This window comes from Bombina bombina, chromosome 8 (genome assembly GCF_027579735.1).
Source record: "Bombina bombina isolate aBomBom1 chromosome 8, aBomBom1.pri, whole genome shotgun sequence".
NCBI lineage: Eukaryota > Metazoa > Chordata > Amphibia > Anura > Bombinatoridae > Bombina > Bombina bombina.
The window spans coordinates 275,444,510-275,464,462 of NC_069506.1; the positions used below are offsets into that span (position 1 = coordinate 275,444,510).

Sequence of the window (19,953 nt, forward strand, 5' to 3'; positions counted from 1 at the left end):
GCACCAGCCCTCACTAACCTCCCTGGTAATGCACCAGCCCTCACTAACCTCCCTGGTAATGCACCAGCCCTCACTAACCTCCCCGGTAATGCAACAGGTCTCACTTACCTCCCCAGTAACGCACCAGGTCTCACTAACCTCCCCAGTAACACACCAGCCCTCACTAACCTCCCCAGTAATGCACCAGCCCTCACTAACCTCCCCAGTAACGCACCAGCCCTCACCACCCTCACTAGTAACGCACCAAGTCTCACTTACCTCTCCAGCAACGCATCAGCCCTCACTAACCTCCCCAGTAACGCATCAGCCCTCACTAACCTCCCCAGTAACGCACCAGCCCTCACTAACCTCCCCAGTAATGTATCAGCCCTCGCTAACCTCCCCATTAATGTATCAGCCCTCACTAACCTCCCCAGTAATGCACCAGCCCTCACTAGTAATGCACCAGGTCTCACTAACCTCCCCAGTAACGCATCAGCTCTCACTAACCTCCCCAGTAACGCATCAGCTCTCACTAACCTCCCCAGTAATGCATCAGCTCTCACTAACCTCCCCAGTAATGCACCAGCCCTCACTATCCACCCCAGTAACGTATCAGCCCTCACTAACCTCCCCAGTAACTAACCTGTTCTCACTAACCTCCCCAGTAATTCAGCAGCCCTCACTAACCTCCCCGGTAATGCACCAGCCCTCACTAACCTCCCCGGTAATGCACTAGGTCTCACTTACCTCCCCAGTAACACACCAGGTCTCACTAATCTCCCCAGTAACGCACCAGCCTTCACTAACCTCCCAAGTATGCAAACAGCCCCCAATAACCTCCCCAGTAACTAACCTGTTCTCACTAACCTCCCCAGTAATGTACCAGCCCTCACTAACCTCCCCAGTAACGTGCAAGCCCTCACTAACCTCCCCAGTAACACACTTGTTCTCACTAACCTCCCCAGTATGCACCAGCCCTCACTAACCTCCCAAGTAATGCAACAGCCCTCAATAACCTCCCCAGTAATTAACCTGTTCTCACTAACCTCCCCAGTAATGCACCAGCCCTCACTAACCTCCCCTGTAACGTGCCAGTCCTCACTAACCTCCCCAGTAACATGCCAGCCCTCACTAACCTCCCCAGTAACACACCTGTTCTCACTAACCTCCCCAGTAACGCACCAGCCCTCACTAACCTCCCAAGTAACGCAACAGCCCTCAATAACCTCCCCTGTAACTAACCTCCCCAGTAATTCACCAGCCCTCACTAACCTCCCCAGTAACACACCTGTTCTCACTAACCTCCCCAGTAACACACCTGTTCTCACTAACCTCCCTAGTAACACACCTATTCTCACTAACCTCCCCAGTAACACACCTGTTCTCACTAACCTCCCCAGTAACACACCTGTTCTCACTAACCTCCCCAGTAACACACCTGTTCTCACTAACCTCCCCAGTAACACACCTGTTCTCACTAACCTCCCCAGTAACACACCTGTTCTCACTAACCTCCCCAGTAACGCACCAGCCCTCACTAACCTCCCAAGTAACGCAACAGCCCTCAATAACCTCCCCTGTAACTAACCTGTACTCACTAACCTCCCCAGTAATGCACCAGCCCTCACTAACCTCCCCAGTAACGTGCCAGTCCTCACTAACCTCCCCAGTAATGTGCCAGCCCTCACTAACCTCCCCAGTAACACACCTGTTCTCACTAACCTCCCCAGTAACGCACCAGCACTCACTAACCTCCCAAGTAACGCAACAGCCCTCAATAACCTCCCCAGTAACTAACCTGTTCTCACTAACCTCCCCAGTAATGCACCAGCCCTCACTAACCTCCCCAGTAACATGCCAGTCCTCACTAACCTCCCCAGTAATGTGCCAGTCCTCACTAACCTCCCCAGTAATGCACCAGCCCTCACTAACCTCCCCAGTAACGAACCAGCCCTCACTAACCTCCCCAGTAAAGAACCAGCACTCACTAACCTCCCCAGTAATGTATCAGCCCTCACTAACCTCCTCAGTAACAAACCTGTTCTCACTAACCTCGCCAGTAACGCACCAGCCCTCACTAACTTCCCCGGTAATGCACCAGGTCTCACTTACCTCCCCGGTAATGCACCTGTTCTCACTAACCTCCCCAGTAATGCACCTGTTCTCACTAACCTCTCCATTAATGCACCATCCCTCACTAACCTCCCCAGTAATGCACCATCCCTCACTAACCTCCCCAGTAATGCACCATCCCTCACTAACCTCCCCAGTAAGGCACCAGCCATCACTAAGCTCCCCCATTAATGCACCAGCCCTCACTAACCTCCCCAATAATGCACCTGTTCTCACTAACCTCTCCATTAAGGCAACATCCCTCACTAACCTCCCCAGTAACGCACCATCCCTCACTAACCTCCCCAGTAATGCACCATCCGTCACTAACCTCCCCAGTAATGCACCATCCGTCACTAACCTCCCCAGTAATGCACCATCCGTCACTAACCTCCCCAGTAATGCACCATCCCTCAATAACCTCCCCAGTAATGCACCATCCCTCAATAACCTCCCCAGTAATGCACCATCCCTCACTAACCTCCCCAGTAATGCACCAGCCCTCACTAACCTCCCCAGTAATGCACCAGCCCTCACTAACCTCCCCAGTAATGCACCAGCCCTTACTAACCTCCCCAGTAACCCACATGGTCGGAGGTGTCTGTCCTGCAGTACAAGTATAAATAGCAGCTTGGCTGTACAACACCACTGGCCCAATGTTAAAGACAAATCATGTTGTATTGTGCAGCTTATGAGGGGGTTGTGTATGCTATTATTTTTTCACCACAGATGTGCACCCTCGCAGCAGTAAGAGACCCCTCCGTACCCCACTGCCACCAAAATTACCTCCAATGAATTTGGTGACAACACAAAGAACTGAATTTATTCCTCGCCTCCTGGAGTCCAGAACAAAACCATTTATACCTAATGTAAGTATTAGTCTGTTTCAGACAAGGGAGTAATTATTTCTAATAGTAAATTATACCCAGCATCTGTTAACCTCTAAGGCCTCTCAAGCTTCACCAGTTTATATGTTATAATGTGCCACAAAGCTGCTGCAGAAATAGGAGATGAGGCAGCTTCAGTGAATCAGCTGTATAGGATAACAAAGGAACTGGAGAGGTCAGAGGAGCTTTAGTGAATCAGCTACATAGGATAACATAGGGACTGGTGAGGCCGGAGGAGCTTTAGTGAATCAGCTACATACGATAACATGGGGACTGGTGAGGCCGGAGGAGCTTTAGTGAATCAGCTGCATACGATAACATAGGGACTGAAGAGGCCGGAGGAGCTTTAGTGAATCAGCTACATAGGATAACATAGGGACTGGGGAGGCCGGAGGAGGTTTAGTGAATCAGCTCTATAAGATAACATAGGGACTGGTGAGGCCGGAGGAGCTTTAGTGAATCAACTCCATAAGATAACATAGGGACTGGAGAGGCCGGAGGAGCTTTAGTGAATCAGCTGCCTGTGTAGGCTGTGGCTGTGAGATTCGCTGATGTGTTTTGTCTGTTAAGCCGTAATCATAGCTAAAGTGTGGCACTGCCCAGTGTGGGACAGACAGACAGACTGACATCTCCCCAGTGTAGGACAGACAGGCAGACACTGCCCAGTGTGGTAAAGACAGGCAGACACTGCCCAGTGTGGGAAAGACAGACAGGCACTGCCCAGTGTGGGAAAGACAGACAGGCACTGCCCAGTGTGGAAAAGAAAGATTGGCACTGCCCAGTGTGAGAGAGACAGATAGGCACTTCCAGACACTTCCCAGTGCTGGACAGACAAGCACCGCCCCATGTGGGAAAGACAGATGGGCACTGCCCAGTGTTGGACAGATGGGCACTGCCCAGTGTGGGGCAGGCAGATGGGCACTGCCCAGTGTGGAGCAGGCAGATGGGCACTGCCCAGTGTGTGACCGGCAGATGGGCACTGCCCAGTTTGGGACAGGCAGATGGGCACTGCCCAGTGTGGGACAGGCAGATGGGCACTGCCCAGTGTGGGACAGGCAGATGGGCACTGCCCAGTGTGGGACAGGCAGATGGGCACTGCCCAGTGTGGGACAGACTGATGGGCACTGCCCAGTGTGGGACAGACTGATGGGCACTGCCCAATGCAAGAAAGACAGGCACTTCCCAGTTTGGGAAAGACAGATGGGCACTGCCCAGTGTGGGAAAGACTGATGGACACTGCCCAGTGTGGGACAGACTGATGGACACTGCCCAGTGTGGGACAGAGTGATGGACACTGACCAGTGTAGGAAAGAAAGACAAGCACTCTCTAGTGAGGGACAGATGGACACTGCCAAGTGTGGGACAGACACACAAGCACTTGCTAGTGAGGGACAGACAGTGCCCATCAGTCTGTCCCACAGTGTGGAACAGACAGATGGGCACTGTTCAGTGTGGGACAGACAGACCGCATGAGGTGGGGAGTGACCATTTCTTGTTAAAAGCGTCCCATGTAATTTGATATGTATATGGTCTGCAATCAGTTACTTTTTTTTTTTTACCAGAAATTGTCACCCACTCAATGCCAACATCTGCAGGAATTAGAAGAATTACATTTCTTTTGTGTATTTTTATATTTTGGTTTAGTATAGGTGGAGGGAGCTAATATACTAACATTAGTGACGTTTGTCTATGTGATACTGCTTGTTTATTACCATCTGTTTAGTATAAATATTAAAGGGACATTATACACTCTTTTTCTTTGCATAAATGTTTTGTAGATGATCTATTTATAAAGCCCATAAAGTTGTTTTTTTTTAAAAAATGTATAGTTTTGCTTATTTTTAAATAACATTGCTCTGATTTTCAGACTCCTAACCAAGTCCCAAAGTTTTATGTGAATACGCTCGACTACCTATTCCAGCTTGCTCCTGTTTGTGTAAAGGGTCTTTTTATATGCAAAAGAAGGGGGGGGGGGAGTGTCTTATTTGTCACTTGCAGTGGGCTTTACAGCTACCTTTTCAACAGAGCTAAACTGACAGCTTCTAAGTAAGTTTTTAAACAGTTTTATACTGGATTTTTATATCAGTATCTGTGCATCTTATTCTTTATAAAAGTGTCTATTACATGCAGTTATATGAAAATGAGTGTATACTGTCCCTTTAAGTATTATGTTAATGTTACATCAGACTGTTTATATACGCTACTCACCACAACATTTAAGTTACTTTTCTCTTTTTGAAAAGGCAGAGCTGGTTGCACCAGGTAAGTAATAAATTATTAATATTACATTTGGCCTGATTTACCAAAATTCTCTGTGCCAGGGGTATGTTATCCTAAGTATTATCCTGAGTGTGGCATACAGGCGGTATCGTCAGTGGGACAGCCAGGCAGACGTTACCCTGAGTGTAGCATACAGTTGCTACCATCAGTGGGACAGCCAGACAGACGTTACCCTAAGTGTGGCATACAGGCGCTACCATCAGTGGGACAGGCAGACAGACATTATCCTAAGTGTAGCATACTGGCGCTACTGTTAATGGGACAGGCGCTACTTTGCATGTAACCAACCATCTGTTTTCTCTGTTGTTTACAGGAGGAGTTTTATCAAAGCCCTCAGGAGCCCCTTATGGACCAAACCCTGTATAGTCTCCATTTTCCTCCCAAGGATGCTGAGAGACTAGTGTCCACCCGTCCTCCCGATACCCTGTGCCCCGCACCACCATGCAACCCCCTCCTCAGCACAACAAATAAAGCAGATTATAGAGTATGGAGAGGAGAGCGCCAGGCACAGTATGGAGAACTGCCAACTCAGATAGGTACACAGCAGAGTGCCTAATAAGGAGAGATTTGTATGTGTTCTTTTCCCTTTCTACCTCTGTCTGCCATTCCCTGCCTCTTCTGTGCAATTGTATGCCTTCATCTTGCCTGTGTTACACCCCTCTGCTATCCATTCCCTGCCTCTTCTGTGCAATCTTATGCCTTCCCATCTTGCCTGTGTTACACTCCTCTGCTATCCTTCCCCTTGCCCACTTTGTGCCATTCCCTGGCTTCTAGTTGCCTACTCTGTGCCATACCCTGTCCACTCTGTGCCATTCCCTGGCCTCTCCTTGCCCACTCTGTGCCATTCTCTGGCCTCTCCCTGCCCCCTGACATCCTGTTCTCTTTGCTTACCCCCTCTGTGCCATCTTCTACCTTCTCCTACCCCTTCCTTGCTCCTCTTGCTATTTTTTACCTTATTGTATGTATTACACTTTGCCCCTTTCTGTCCTGTCCTACTTCACCTTGCCCCCCTGTGCCATTCTTTGTTGCCTTTTGCCCTGTCTGTATCTCCAATTTCTTCCAAACCGACCCAAAGCTATCAACATGTCTGCCTCTTTACAGCATCAATTTTGTTTCCTGGCGGTAAATGTGAAATGAAAACAACCACTCAGCAACATTTTGTGGCGAATAAAGTGAGGAGAGTGGAGCCAGCGAAAACTGCCCAGAGCAGCCTGGTGATGGAAGGTAGGAGCATGACATGATGATGTGCCCAGAGGGTCATATGATTATTATTTTGTCTGGTTATGCTGAATGTCTGCATTGTCATTTGGTAAGTTCCAGATGCTGTTTCACCGAGGCTAATTTTTTCTGATTGTATCAATTGGTGAATGAATTTAGGTCAGATGAGAACAGATATAGCTTAATTTCCTGTCCCTGTTTTCTCTAAACCTGCTGTATACTGGGGTATGGATTTCAGCTTTTACCTCAAATGCATGACAGATAGAGGGCAACCACCTCTTCATTCGAAAGAGGAGATTCTGAGGGATATATAGATGTGTTTGTGGCTGTCCTAGTAAGTTTATAGCAGTAGAATCCTAACAGGATAGATAACAATCTGCTTGATCACCTGAGGGTCACTTGGTTTAAATAAGAAGATTATCCAGGGATGGGGCACCAGTCTCTTACTGTCTATCCCCAAAGTCATTTTATGCAACTGATTCATTAAAGATCAATCATCTCCACAGCCGCTTTATCCTCACTGACATCAGCACGGTGGAAGATAGAGGTGCAAAATGGAACGGTCTTCAAAAATTACAAATCTAAAATAGGTTGGAGGGAGTCGTGGACACCACCATGAAATAACAATTTATGTAAGAACTTACCTGATAAATTAATTTCTTTCATATTGGCAAGAGTCCATGAGCTAGTGACGTATGGGATATACATTCCTACCAGGAGGGGCAAAGTTTCCCAAACCTCAAAATGCCTATAAATACACCCCCACCACACCTACAATTCAGTTTAATGAATAGCCAAGAAGTGGGGCGATAAGAAAGGAGCGAAAGCATCAACAAGGAATTGGAATAATTGTGCTTTATACAAAAAAATCATAACCACCACAAAAAGGGTGGGCCTCATGGACTCTTGACAATATGAAAAAAATGAATTTATCAAGTAAGTTCTTACATAAATTATGTGTTCTTTCATGTAATTGTCAAGAGTCCATGAGCTAGTGACGTATGGGATAGCAAATACCCAAGATGTGGAACTCCACGCAAGAGTCACTAGAGAGGGAGGGATAAAAATAAAGACAGCCAATTCCGCTGAAAAAAGAATCCACAACCCAAATCAAAAAGTTTTAATCTTTATAATGAAAAAACCCTGAAATTATAAGCAGAAGAATCAAACTGAAACAGCTGCCTGAAGAACTTTTCTACCAAAAACTGCTTCTGAAGAAGAAAAAACATCAAAATGGTAGAATTTAGTAAAAGTATGCAAAGAAGACCAAGTTGTTGCTTTGCAAATCTGATCAACAGAAGCTTCATTCTTAAAAGCCCAGGAAGTAGAAACGGACCTAGTAGAATGAGCCGTAATCCTCTGAGGCGGGGATTTACCCGACTCCAAATAAGCATGATGAATCAAAAGCTTTAACCAAGATGCCAAAGAAATGGCAGAAGTCTTCTGACCTTTCCTAGAACCAGAAAAGATAACAAATAGACTAGAAGTCTTTCTGAAATCTTTAGTGGCTTCAACATAATATTTCAAAGCTCTAACCACGTCCAAAGAGTGTAAAGATCTTTCCAAAGAATTCTTAGGATTAGGACACAACGAAGGGACAACAATTTCTCTACTAATGTTGTTGGAATTCACAACTTTAGGTAAAAATTTAAAAGAAGTCCGCAAAACCGCATTATCCTGATGAAACATCAGAAAAGGAGACTCACAAGAAAGAGCAGATAATTCAGAAACTCTTCTAGCAGAAGAGATGGCCAAAAGAAACAATACTTTCCAAGAAAGCAATTTAATGTCCAGAGAATGCATAGGCTCAAACGGAGGAGCCTGTAAAGCCCTCAATACCAAATTAAGACTCCAAGGGGGAGAAATTGGCTTAATGACAGGCTTGATACGAACCAAAGCCTGTACAAAACAATGAATGTCAGGAAGATTAGCAATTTTTCTGTGGAACAAAACAGAAAGAGCAGAGATTTGTTCTTTCAATGAACTTGCAGACAAACCCTTATCCAAACCATCCTGAAGAAACTGTAAAATTCTAGGAATTCTAAAAGAATGCCAAGAAAATTTATGAGAAGAACACCATGAAATGTAAGTCTTCCAAACTCGGTAATAAATATTTCTAGCCACAGATTTGCGAGCCTGCAACATAGTATTAATCACTGAGTCAGAGAAACCTCTATGACTAAGCACTAAACGTTCAATCTCCATACCTTCAAATTTAATGATTTGAGATCCTGATGGAAAAATGGACCTTGAGATAGGTCTGGCCTTAACGGAAGTGGCCAAGGTTGGTAACTGGATATCCGAACAAGATCCGCATACCAAAACCTATGTGGCCATGCTGGAGCCACCAGCAGTACAAATGAATGCTCCATTATGATTTTCGAAATCACTCTTGGAAGAAGAACTAGAGGTGGAAAGATATAAGCAGGTTGATAATTCCAAGGAAGTGACAACGCATCCATTGCTTCCGCCTGAGGATCCCTGGATCTGGACAGATACCTGGGAAGTTTCCTGTTTAGATGAGAAGCCATCAGATCTATTTCTGGAAGCCCCCACATCTGAACAATCTGAAGAAACACATCTGGGTGAAGAGACCATTCTCCCGGATGTAAAGTCTGGCGACTGAGATAATCCGCTTCCCAATTGTCTATACCTGGGATATGGACTGCAGAGATTAGACAGGAGCTGGATTCCGCCCATGCAAGTATCCAAGATACTTCTTTCATAGCTTGAGGACTGTAAGTCCTACCTTGATGATTGACATACGCCACGGTTGTGACATTGTCTGTCTGAAAACAAATAAACGGCTCTCTCTTCAGAAGAGGCCAAAACTGAAGAGCTCTGAGAATCTCACGGAGTTCCAAAATATTGATTGATAATCTCGCCTCTTGAGATTTCCAAACCCCCTGCGCTGTCAGAGATCCCCAGACAGCTCCCCAACCTGAAAGACTTGCATCTGTTGAAATCACAGTCCAGGTTGGACGAACAAAAGAGGCCCCCTGGACCAAACGGTGGTGACCTAACCACCAAGTAAGAGATAGTCGAATAACATAATTTATGTAAGAACTTACCTGATAAATTCATTTCTTTCATATTAGCAAGAGTCCATGAGCTAGTGACGTATGGGATATACATTCCTACCAGGAGGGGCAAAGTTTCCCAAACCTTAAAATGCCTATAAATACACCCCTCACCACACCCACAATTCAGTTTAACGAATAGCCAAGAAGTGGGGTGATAAGAAAAAAGTGCGAAAGCATATAAAATAAGGAATTGGAATAATTGTGCTTTATACAAAAAAATCATAACCACCACAAAAAAAGGGCGGTCCTCATGGACTCTTGCTAATATGAAAGAAATGAATTTATCAGGTAAGTTCTTACATAAATTATGTTTTCTTTCATGTAATTAGCAAGAGTCCATGAGCTAGTGACGTATGGGATAATGACTACCCAAGATGTGGATCTTTCCACACAAGAGTCACTAGAGAGGGAGGGATAAAATAAAGACAGCCAATTCCTGCTGAAAATAATCCACACCCAGAATAAAATTTTAATGAAAAAACATAAGCAGAAGATTCAAACTGAAACCACTGCCTGAAGTACGTTTCTACCAAAAACTGCTTCAGAAGAAGAAAACACATCAAAATGGTAGAATTTAGTAAAAGTATGCAAAGAGGACCAAGTTGCTGTTTTGCAAATCTGATCAACCAAAGCTTCATTCTTAAACGCCCAGGAAGTAGAAACTGACCTAGTAGAATGAGCTGTAATCCTTTGAGGCGGAGTGTTACCCGACTCAACATAGGCATGATGAAATAAAGATTTCAACCAAGATGCCAAAGAAATGGCAGAAGCTTTCTGGTCTTTTCTAGAACCGGAAAAGATGACAAATAGACTAGAAGTCTTTCGGAAAGACTTAGTAGCTTCAACATAATAATACAAAGCTCTAACAGCATCCAAAAAATGCAATGATTTCTCCTTAGAATTCATAGGATTAGGACATAATGAAGGAACCACAATTTCTCTACTAATGTTGTTAGAATTCACAACCTTAGGTAAAAAATTCAAAAGAAGTTCGCAGCACCGCCTTATCCTGATGCAAAATCAGAAAAGGAGACTCACAAAAAAAGAGTAGATAATTCAGAGATTCTTCTGGCAGAAGAGATGGCCAAAAGAAACAAAACTTTCCAAGAAAGTAATATAACGACCAAAGAATGCATGGGTTCAAAAGGAGAAGCTTGAAGAGCCCCCAGAACCAAATTCAAACTCCAAAGAGGAGAAATTGACTTAATGACAGGTTTTATACAAACCAAAGCTTGTACAAAACAATGAATATCAGGAAGATTAGCAATCCTTCTATGAAAAAGAACAGAAAGAGCAGAGATTTGTCTTTCAAGAAACTTGCGGACAAACCTTTATCTAAACCATCCTGAAGAAATATAAGTCTTCCAGACTCTATAATATATCTCTCTAGATACAGATTTACGAGCCTGTCACATAGTATCAATCACAGAGTCAGAGAAACCTCTTTGACCAAGAATCAAGCGTTCAAACTCCACACCTTAAAATTAAGGTTTTGAGATCCTGATGGAAAAAAGAACCTTGAGACAGAAAGACTGATCTTAACGGAAGAGTCCACAGCTGGCAAGAGGCCATCCGGACAAGATCCGCATACCAAAACCTGTGAGGCCATGCTGGAGCTACCAGCAGGACAAACGAGCATTCCTTTAGAATATTAAGAATACCCTTGGAAGAAGAACTAGAGGCGGAAAGATATAGGCAGGATGACACTTGTAAGGAAGAGATAATGCATCCACTGCCTCCGCCCGAGGATCCCTGGATCCGGACAGATACCAGGGAAGTTTCTTGTTTAGATGAGAAACCATCAGATCTATTTCTGAGAGTTCCCACATTTGAACAATCTGAGGAAATACCTCTGGGTGAAGACCATTCGCCCAGGTGCAACGTTTGGCGACTGAGATAATCCGCTTTCCAATTGTCCATACCTGGGATATGAACCGCAGAGATTAGACAGGAGCTGGATTCCGCCCAAACCAAAATTCGAGATACTTCTTTCATAGCCAGAGGACTGTGAGTCCCTCCTTGATGATTGATGTATGCCACAGTTGTGACATTGTCTTATCTGAAAACAAATGAACAACTCTCTCTTCAGAAGAGGCCAAGACTGAAGAGCTCTGAAATTGCACGGAGTTCCAAATATAGATCGGAAATCTCACCTCCTGAGATTCCCAAACCCCTTGGGCCGTCAGATACCCCCACACAGCTCCCCAACCTGTAAGACTTGCATCTGTTGAGATTATAGTCCAGGTCGGAAGAACAAAGAAGCCCCCTGAACTAAACGATGGTGATCTGCCCACCATGTCAGAGAGTGTCGTATAATCGGTTTAAAGATATTAATTGAGATATCTTTGAGTAATCCCTGCACCATTGGTTCAGCATACAGAGCTGAAGAGGTCGCATGTGAAAACGAGCAAAGGAGATCGCATTTGATGCGGCAGTCCTAAGACCTAAAATTTCCATGCATAAGGCTACCAAAGGGAATGATTGTGACTGAAGGTTTTGACAAGCTGATATCAATGTTAAACTTCTCTTGTCTGACAAGGACAGAGTCATAGACACTGAATCTATTCTAGAAACCTAAAAAGGTTACACTTGTCTGAGGAATCAATGAACTGATTGGTAAATTGATCCTCCAACCATGAACTTGAAGAAACAACACAAGTCGATTCGTATGAGATTCTTCGAAAATGAGAAGACTGAGCAAGTACCCAGATATTGTCCAATAAGGAAATACCAAAAAACCCTGTTCTCCGATTACAGAAAGAAGGGCACCGAGAACCTTTGAAAGAAATTCTTGGAACTGAGGCTAGGCCAAACGGTAGAGCCACAAAACTGGTAATGCTTGTCTAAAAAGAGAATCTCAGACACAAAAAGTGATCTGGATGAATCGGAATATGTAGATACACATCCTGTAAATCTATTGTAGACATATAATGCCCTTGCTAAACAAAAGGCAGGACAGTCCTACAGTAACCATCTTGAATGTTGGTATCCTTACATAACGATTCAATATTGATAGATCCGAAACTGGTCTGAAGGAATTGACCTTCTTTAGTACAATGAAGAGATAAAATAAAACCCCAGCCCCTGTTCCAGAACTGGAACTGGCATAATTACTCCAGCCAACTCTAAATCTGAAACATATTTCAGAAATGCTGAGCCTTTGCTGTGTTAACTGGGACACGGGAAAGAAAAAAATCTCTTAGCAGGAGGCCTTAACTGAAGCCAATTCTGTACCTTTCTGAAACAATGTTCTGAAACCAGAAATTGAGAACGGAATTGATCAAAATTTCTTTGAAGAAAACGTAATCTGCCTCATACCAGCTGAGCTGGAATAAGGTCCGCACCTTCATGGGTACTTAGGAGCTGGCTATAGGTTTTCTAAAAGGCTTGGATATATTCCAAACTGGAAATAGTTTCCAAACTGATACCGCTCCTGAGAATGAAGGATCAGGCTTTTGTTCCTTATTGTGAGGAAAGGAACGAAATGATCATTAGACCTAAATTTACCTTAGATTTTTTATCCTTTGGTAAAAAAGTTCCCTTCCTTCCAGAAACAGTTGAAATAATAATTTATTACCCTGAAAAGAAAGGGAAAGCAAAGTTGACTTAGAAGACATATCAGTATTCCAAGTTTAATCCATAAAGCTGTTCTAGCTAAAATAGCTAGAGACATATACCTGACATCAACTCTAATGATATCAAAAGATGGTATCACCAATAAAATTATTAGCATGTTATAGAATAATAATAATGCTATAAAATTATGATCTGTTACTTGTTGCGCTAAAGCTTCTAACCAAAAAGTTGAAGCTGCAGCAACATCCGCTAAAAATATAGCAAGTCTAAGAAGATTACCTGAACATAAGTAAGCTTTTCTTAGAAAGGATTCAATTTTTCCTATCTAAAGGATCCCTAAATGAATTACTATCTGCCGTAGGAATAGTAGCACATTTAGCAGGAGTAGAGACAGCCCCATAACCTTAGGGATTTTGTCCCAAAAAAACTCTAATCTGTCAGATGGCACAGGATATAATTGCTTAAACGTTTAGAAGGAGTAAAAGAATTACCCAAATTATTCCATTCCCTGGAAATTACTTCAGAAATAGCATCAGGGAGATTAAACACTTCTGGAATAACTACAGGAGATTTAAAAACCTTATTTAAACGTTTAGATTTAGAATCAAGAGGACCAGAATCCTCTATTTCTAATGCAATTAATAATTCTTTAAATAAAGAACGAATAAATTCCATCTTGAACAAATACAAAGATTTATCAGCATCAACCTCTGAGACAGAAACCTCTGAACCAGAAGAACCATTATCAGTATCAGAATGATGATGTTCATTTAAAAATTCATCTGAAAAAAAGAGAAGTTTTAAAAGACTTTTATGTAAACTAGAAGGAGAAATAACAGACATAGCCTTCTTAATGGATTTAAAAAATAAAATCTCTTATGTTTATCAGGAACACTCTGAAAATTAGATGTTGACGGAACAGCAACAGGTAATGTAACAGTACTAAAGGAAATTTTATCTGCATTAATAAGTTTGTCATGACATGCAATACAAACAACAGCTGGAGAAACAGATACCAAAAATTATAGCAGATACACTTAGCTTGGTAGCTCCAGCAGTAGACAGCGATTTTCCTGTAGTATCTTCTGACTCAGATGCAACGTGAGACATCTTGCAATATGTAAGAGAAAAAACAACATATAAAGCAAAATTGATCAAATTCCTTAAATGACAGTTTCAGGAATGGGAAAAAATGCCAAAGAACAAGCTTCTAGCAACCAGAAGCACTGAAAAAATAAGACTTAAATAATGTGGAGACAAAAGCGACGCCCTTATTTTTTAGCGCCAAATAAGACGCCCACATTATTTGGCGCCTAAATGCTTTTGGCGCCAAAAATGACGCCACATCCGGAACGCCGACATTTTTGGCGCAAAATAACGTCAAAAAATGACGCAACTTCCGGCGACACGTATGACGCCGGAAACGGAAAAGAATTTTTGCGCCAAAAAAGTCCGCGCCAAGAATGACGCAATAAAATGAAGCATTTTCAGCCCCCGCGAGCCTAACAGCCCACAGGAAAAACAGAGTCAAATTTTTGAAGGTAAGAAAAAAATGATTAATTCAAATGCATTATCCCAAATATGAAACTGACTGTCTGAAAATAAGGAAAGTTGAACATTCTGAGTCAAGGCAAATAAATGTTTGAATACATATATTTAGAACTTTATAAACAAAGTGCCCAACCATAGCTTAGAGTGTCACAGAAAATAAGATTTACTTACCCCAGGACACTCATCTACATGTTTGTAGAAAGCCAAACCAGTACTGAAACGAGAATCAGCAGAGGTAATGGTATATATAAGAGTATATCGTCGATCTGAAAAGGGAGGTAAGAGATGAATCTCTACGACCGATAACAGAGAACCTATGAAATAGACCCCGTAGAAGGAGATCACTGCATTCAAATAGGCAATACTCTCCTCACATCCCTCTGACATTCACTGCACGCTGAGAGGAAAACCGGGCTCCAACTTGCTGCGGAGCGCATATCAACGTAGAATCTAGCACAAACTTACTTCACCACCTCCATCGGAGGCAAAGTTTGTAAAACTGAATTGTGGGTGTGGTGAGGGGTGTATTTATAGGCATTTTAAGGTTTGGGAAACTTTGCCCCTCCTGGTAGGAATGTATATCCCATACGTCACTAGCTCATGGACTCTTGCTAATTACATGAAAGAAATTGGAATTTAAGGATATTAATTGTGATATCTTTGTATAATCCCTGCACCATTGGTTCAGCATACAAAGCTGAAGAGGCCTCATGTGAAAACGAACAAAGGGGATCACGTCTGATGCTGCAGTCATGAGACCTAAAACCTCCATGCACATAGCTACTGAAGGGAACGACTGAGACTGAAGGTTCCGACAAGCTGAAACCAATTTCAGACGTCTTTTGTCTGTTAGAGACAAAGTCATGGATACTGAATCTATTTGGAATCCTAAAAAGGTTACCCTTGTCTGAGGAATCAAGGAACTTTTTGGTAAATTGATCCTCCAGCCATGTCTTTGAAGAAACAACACTAGTTGATTTGTGTGAGATTCTGCAGAATGTAAAGACTGAGCAAGTACCAAGATATCGTCCAAATAAGGAAACACCGCAATACCCCGCTCTCTGATTACAGAGAGAAGGGCACCGAAAACCTTTGAAAAAATCCTTGGAGCTGTTGCTAGGCCAAAAGGAAGAGCAACAAATTGGTAATGCTTGTCTAGAAAAGAGAATCTCAGGAACTGATAATGATCTGGATGAATCGGAATATGAAGATAAGCATCCTGTAAGTCTATTGTGGACATATAATGCCCTTGCTGACCAAAAGGCAGAATAGTCCTTATAGTCACCATTTTGAATGTTGGCATTCTTACATAACGACTCAAAATTTATAGATCCAGAACTGGTCTGAAATAATTCTCTTTCTTTGGAAAAATGAACAGATTTGAATAAAACCCCAGACCCCATTCCAGATATGGAACTGGCACAATTACCCCGGATAACTCCAGGTCTGAAACACACTTCAGGAAAGCCTGAGCCTTTACTGGGTTCACTGGAATGTGTGAGAGAAAGAAACTTCTCACAGGTGGTCTTACCTTAAAACCTATTCTGTACCCTTGAGAAACAATGTTCTGAATCCAATGATTTTGGATTGAATTGATCCAAACATCCTTGAAAAATCGAAATCTGCCCCCTACCAGCTGCGCTGGAATGAGGGCCGCACCTTCATGCGGACTTGGGGGCTGGTTTTGATTTTCTAAAAGGCTTGGATTTATTCCAGACTGGAGAAGGCTTCCAATTGGAAACCGTTCCTTTAGGGGAAGGGTCAGGTTTCTGTTCCTTATTCTGACGAAAGGAACGAAAACGGTTAGCAGCCCTAAATTTACCCTTAGATTTTTTATCCTGAGGCAAAAAGGCTCCCTTCCCCCCAGTGACAGTTGAAATTATAGAATCCAACTGAGAACCAAACAATTTATTACCTTGGAAAGATAGAGATAGCAACGTTGACTTAGAAGTCATATCCGCATTCCAAGATTTAAGCCATAAAGCTCTTCTAGCTAAAATAGCTAAAGACATATACCTGACATCAATTCTAATGATATAAAAAATAGCATCACAAATTAAATTATTAGCATGTTGAATTAGCTTAACAATGCTATACACATTAGGATCTGGTACTTGTTGCGCTAAAGTTTCCAACCAAAAAGTTGAAGCTGCAGCAACATCAGCCAAAGAAATAGCAGGCCTAAGAAGATGACCTGAACATAAATAAGCCTTCCTTAGATAAGATTCAAGCTTCCTATCTAAAGGATCTTTAAAAGAAGTACTATCTGCCGTAGGAATAGTAGTACGCTTAGCAAGAGTAGAGATAGCCCCATGAACTTTGGGGATCTTTTCCCAAAACTCCAATCTGTCAGTCGGCAAAGGGTACAGTCTCTTAAACCTTAAAGAAGGAGTAAATGAAGTACCCAGACTATTCCATTCCCTAGAAATTACCTCTGAAATAGCACCAGGAACTGTAAAAACCTCTGGAATAACTACATGAGGTTTAAAAAACGAATTTAAAAGTTTACTGGTTTTCATATCAAGAGGACTAGTCTCCTCCATGTCTAATGCAATCAACACCTATTTTAATAAAGAACGAATATACTCCATTTTAAATAAATATGAAGTTTTGTCAGTATCAATATCTGAGGCAGAATCTTCTGAACCAGATAGATCCTCATCAGAGATAGATAACTCAGAATGCTGTCGGTCATTTAAAGATTCATCTAATTTATGAGAAGTTTTAAAAGACCTTTTACGTTTATTAGAAGGTGGTATAATAGACAGGGCCTTCTGAATAGAATTAGAAACAAATTCTCTCACATTAACAGGAATATCCTGAACATTAGATGTTGAAGGAATAACAACAGGTAATGGACTACTACTAATGGAAATATTGTCTGCTTTAGAAAGTTTATCATGACAACTAACAAAAACTACAGCCGGAGGAACAGTTACCACAAGTTTACAACAAATGCACTTAGCTTTGGTAGAACCGAAATCAGGCAGCAGCATTCCAGAAGTAGATTCTGATACAGGGACAGATTGAGACATCTTGCAATATGTAATAGAAAAAACAACATATAAAGCAAAGTTATCAAATTCCTTAAATGACAGTTTCAGGAATGGGAAAAAAATGCAAACAGAATAAGCCTCTGGAAACCAGAAGCAAAAATACATGAAGACTTAAATAATGTCAAAAGTCTGGCACCAAGTATGACGCCCACAACTGACAAAATATTTTTTGGCGCCAAAAACGTCTGCAACAAACACGAGCGTCATAGATGATGCAACTACATGAAAATTCTCGGCGCCAACTAAGACGCCGGAAATGACGAAAATACGTCAACAAACGTAATTCTCGCGCCAAAAAAGTCTTGCACCAAGAATGACACAATAAATTATAGCATTTTGCACATCCGCGAGCCTAACAGCCCGCAATTTAGAAAAAAAGTCAATTGAAAAATTTCAGGCAAGAATTTTTTTTTATTTTTTTTTATATATGTGCATTTCCCAAAATGAATCTGACAGTCTGTTAAAAGGAAATATACTGATAAACCTGAATCATGGCAAATATAAGTATAAACAATATATTTAGAACTTTACATTTAAAGTGCCAAACCATAGCTAAGAGTGTCTTAATAAAGGAAAACATACTTACCAAAAGACACTCATCTTCATACAGTAGATGGCCAAACCAGTACTGAAACGAGAATCAGCAGAGGTAATGGTATATAAGAGTATATTGTCAATCTGAAAAGGGAGGTAGGAGAAGAATCTCTACGACCGATAACAGAGAACCTATGAAATAGATCCCCGTTAGGATGACCATTGCATTCAATTTTTAATACTCCCTTCACATCCCTCTGTCATTCACTGCACTCTGAGAGGAACTGGGCTTCAGCATGCTGAGAAGCGCATATCAACGTAGAAATCTAGCACAAACTTACTTCACCACCTCCATAGGAGGCAAAGTTTGTAAAGCTGAATTGTGGGTGTGGTGGGGGGTGTATTTATAGGCATTTTGAGGTTTGGGAAACTTTGCCCCTCCTGGTAGGAATGCATATCCCATACGTCACTAGCTCATGGACTCTTGCCAATTACATGAAAGAAAAAGGAGTTAATCAGGTAAGCATAAATTTGGTTTTCTTTCCCAAGGTGGTGAGAGTCCACAATCCATTATGCATGGGAACTAATCCCCAAGTTATGGAGTCCATGAGTAATGTTGGATGGGAAACATTTTTGTTAAAGGCAGACACTTATTTTCCAGACAATGCTGCATGGGGAACATTCCTATTAAAGGGTGCTTCCAAAGAAGCAAAAATATCAAAATGATAAAACTTAGTAAAAGCATGTAAGGATGACCAAGTTGCTACCTTAGAAATTTGTAGAGTGGGCTGTTATATGTTTTGGAGGAAGTTTACCTGCCTCCAAGTAAGCTTTGTGAATCAGGAGCTTTAACCAAGAAGCTAAAAGTATCAGACGAGGATTTTTGGCCTTTACGAGGACCCGAAAAATTAATGAACAGAAAATTTGCAGGCTCTTACTAAATCCAAATTATTGAATTTTGTTGATTAGGACAATGATAAGGCACTACAATCTCCTGATTGATAGTATCAGAAGAAACAACCTTTTATAGGTAATCAAATTTTGTTCTTAAAACAGCTTTATCTTGGTGAAAAATAAGATAAGGGTCACATGGAAGAGCTGATAACTCAGAAATTCTTTTAGCAGATTAAATCGCTAGAAACAAAACCTTCCAAGAAAGATATTTGATGTCTAAAGCATGCATTGGGTTAAAAAGGTAGAGACCTGCAAGATTCTAAGAACCAAATTTAGATTCCATGGGGGAGAAATTTGCTTAATAACAGGATGAATCCATTCCTAACCAAAATTCTGAATGTCAGGAAGTTTCATAGTAAATGAACATAGTAAATGAGGTTGAAAAAATACTGAAGTCCATCAAGTTCAAGCTTTACAATCTAATATACTTACAAAAAAGCTTATTATTATTAAAAAAGGTGACCCATTTAACACAAGCAATCATATCCCTGAATTCTGTTTCTAGCCAGAAATGTATCCCATTTTTGTTTTAAAAATATCTAAGGTATTAGCATTCGCTACCTCTTTTGGTAGTGAGTTACACAATTTTATTGCTCTTACAGTGAAAAAACTTTTCCGTTGTAGGCGATTAAAGCGACGGTCAACACCAGAATTTTTGTTGTTTAAAAATAATAATCCCTTTATTACCCATTCCCCAGTTTTGCACAACCAACACAGTTA

General features: G+C 41.9%; 1 protein-coding gene across 1 annotated transcript in view; it reads left to right on the forward strand.

The window, feature by feature from the left end:
- Positions 1-19,953, forward strand: part of LOC128639163 (uncharacterized) — a 121,302-nt gene that overhangs the window by 62,487 nt on the left and 38,862 nt on the right. The window contains exons 4-6 of the mRNA XM_053691377.1: positions 2,824-2,963; positions 5,575-5,797; positions 6,363-6,485. Of these exons, the coding sequence (XP_053547352.1) occupies positions 2,824-2,963; positions 5,575-5,797; positions 6,363-6,485 (486 nt within the window). The remainder of the gene's footprint in view (positions 1-2,823; positions 2,964-5,574; positions 5,798-6,362; positions 6,486-19,953) is intronic.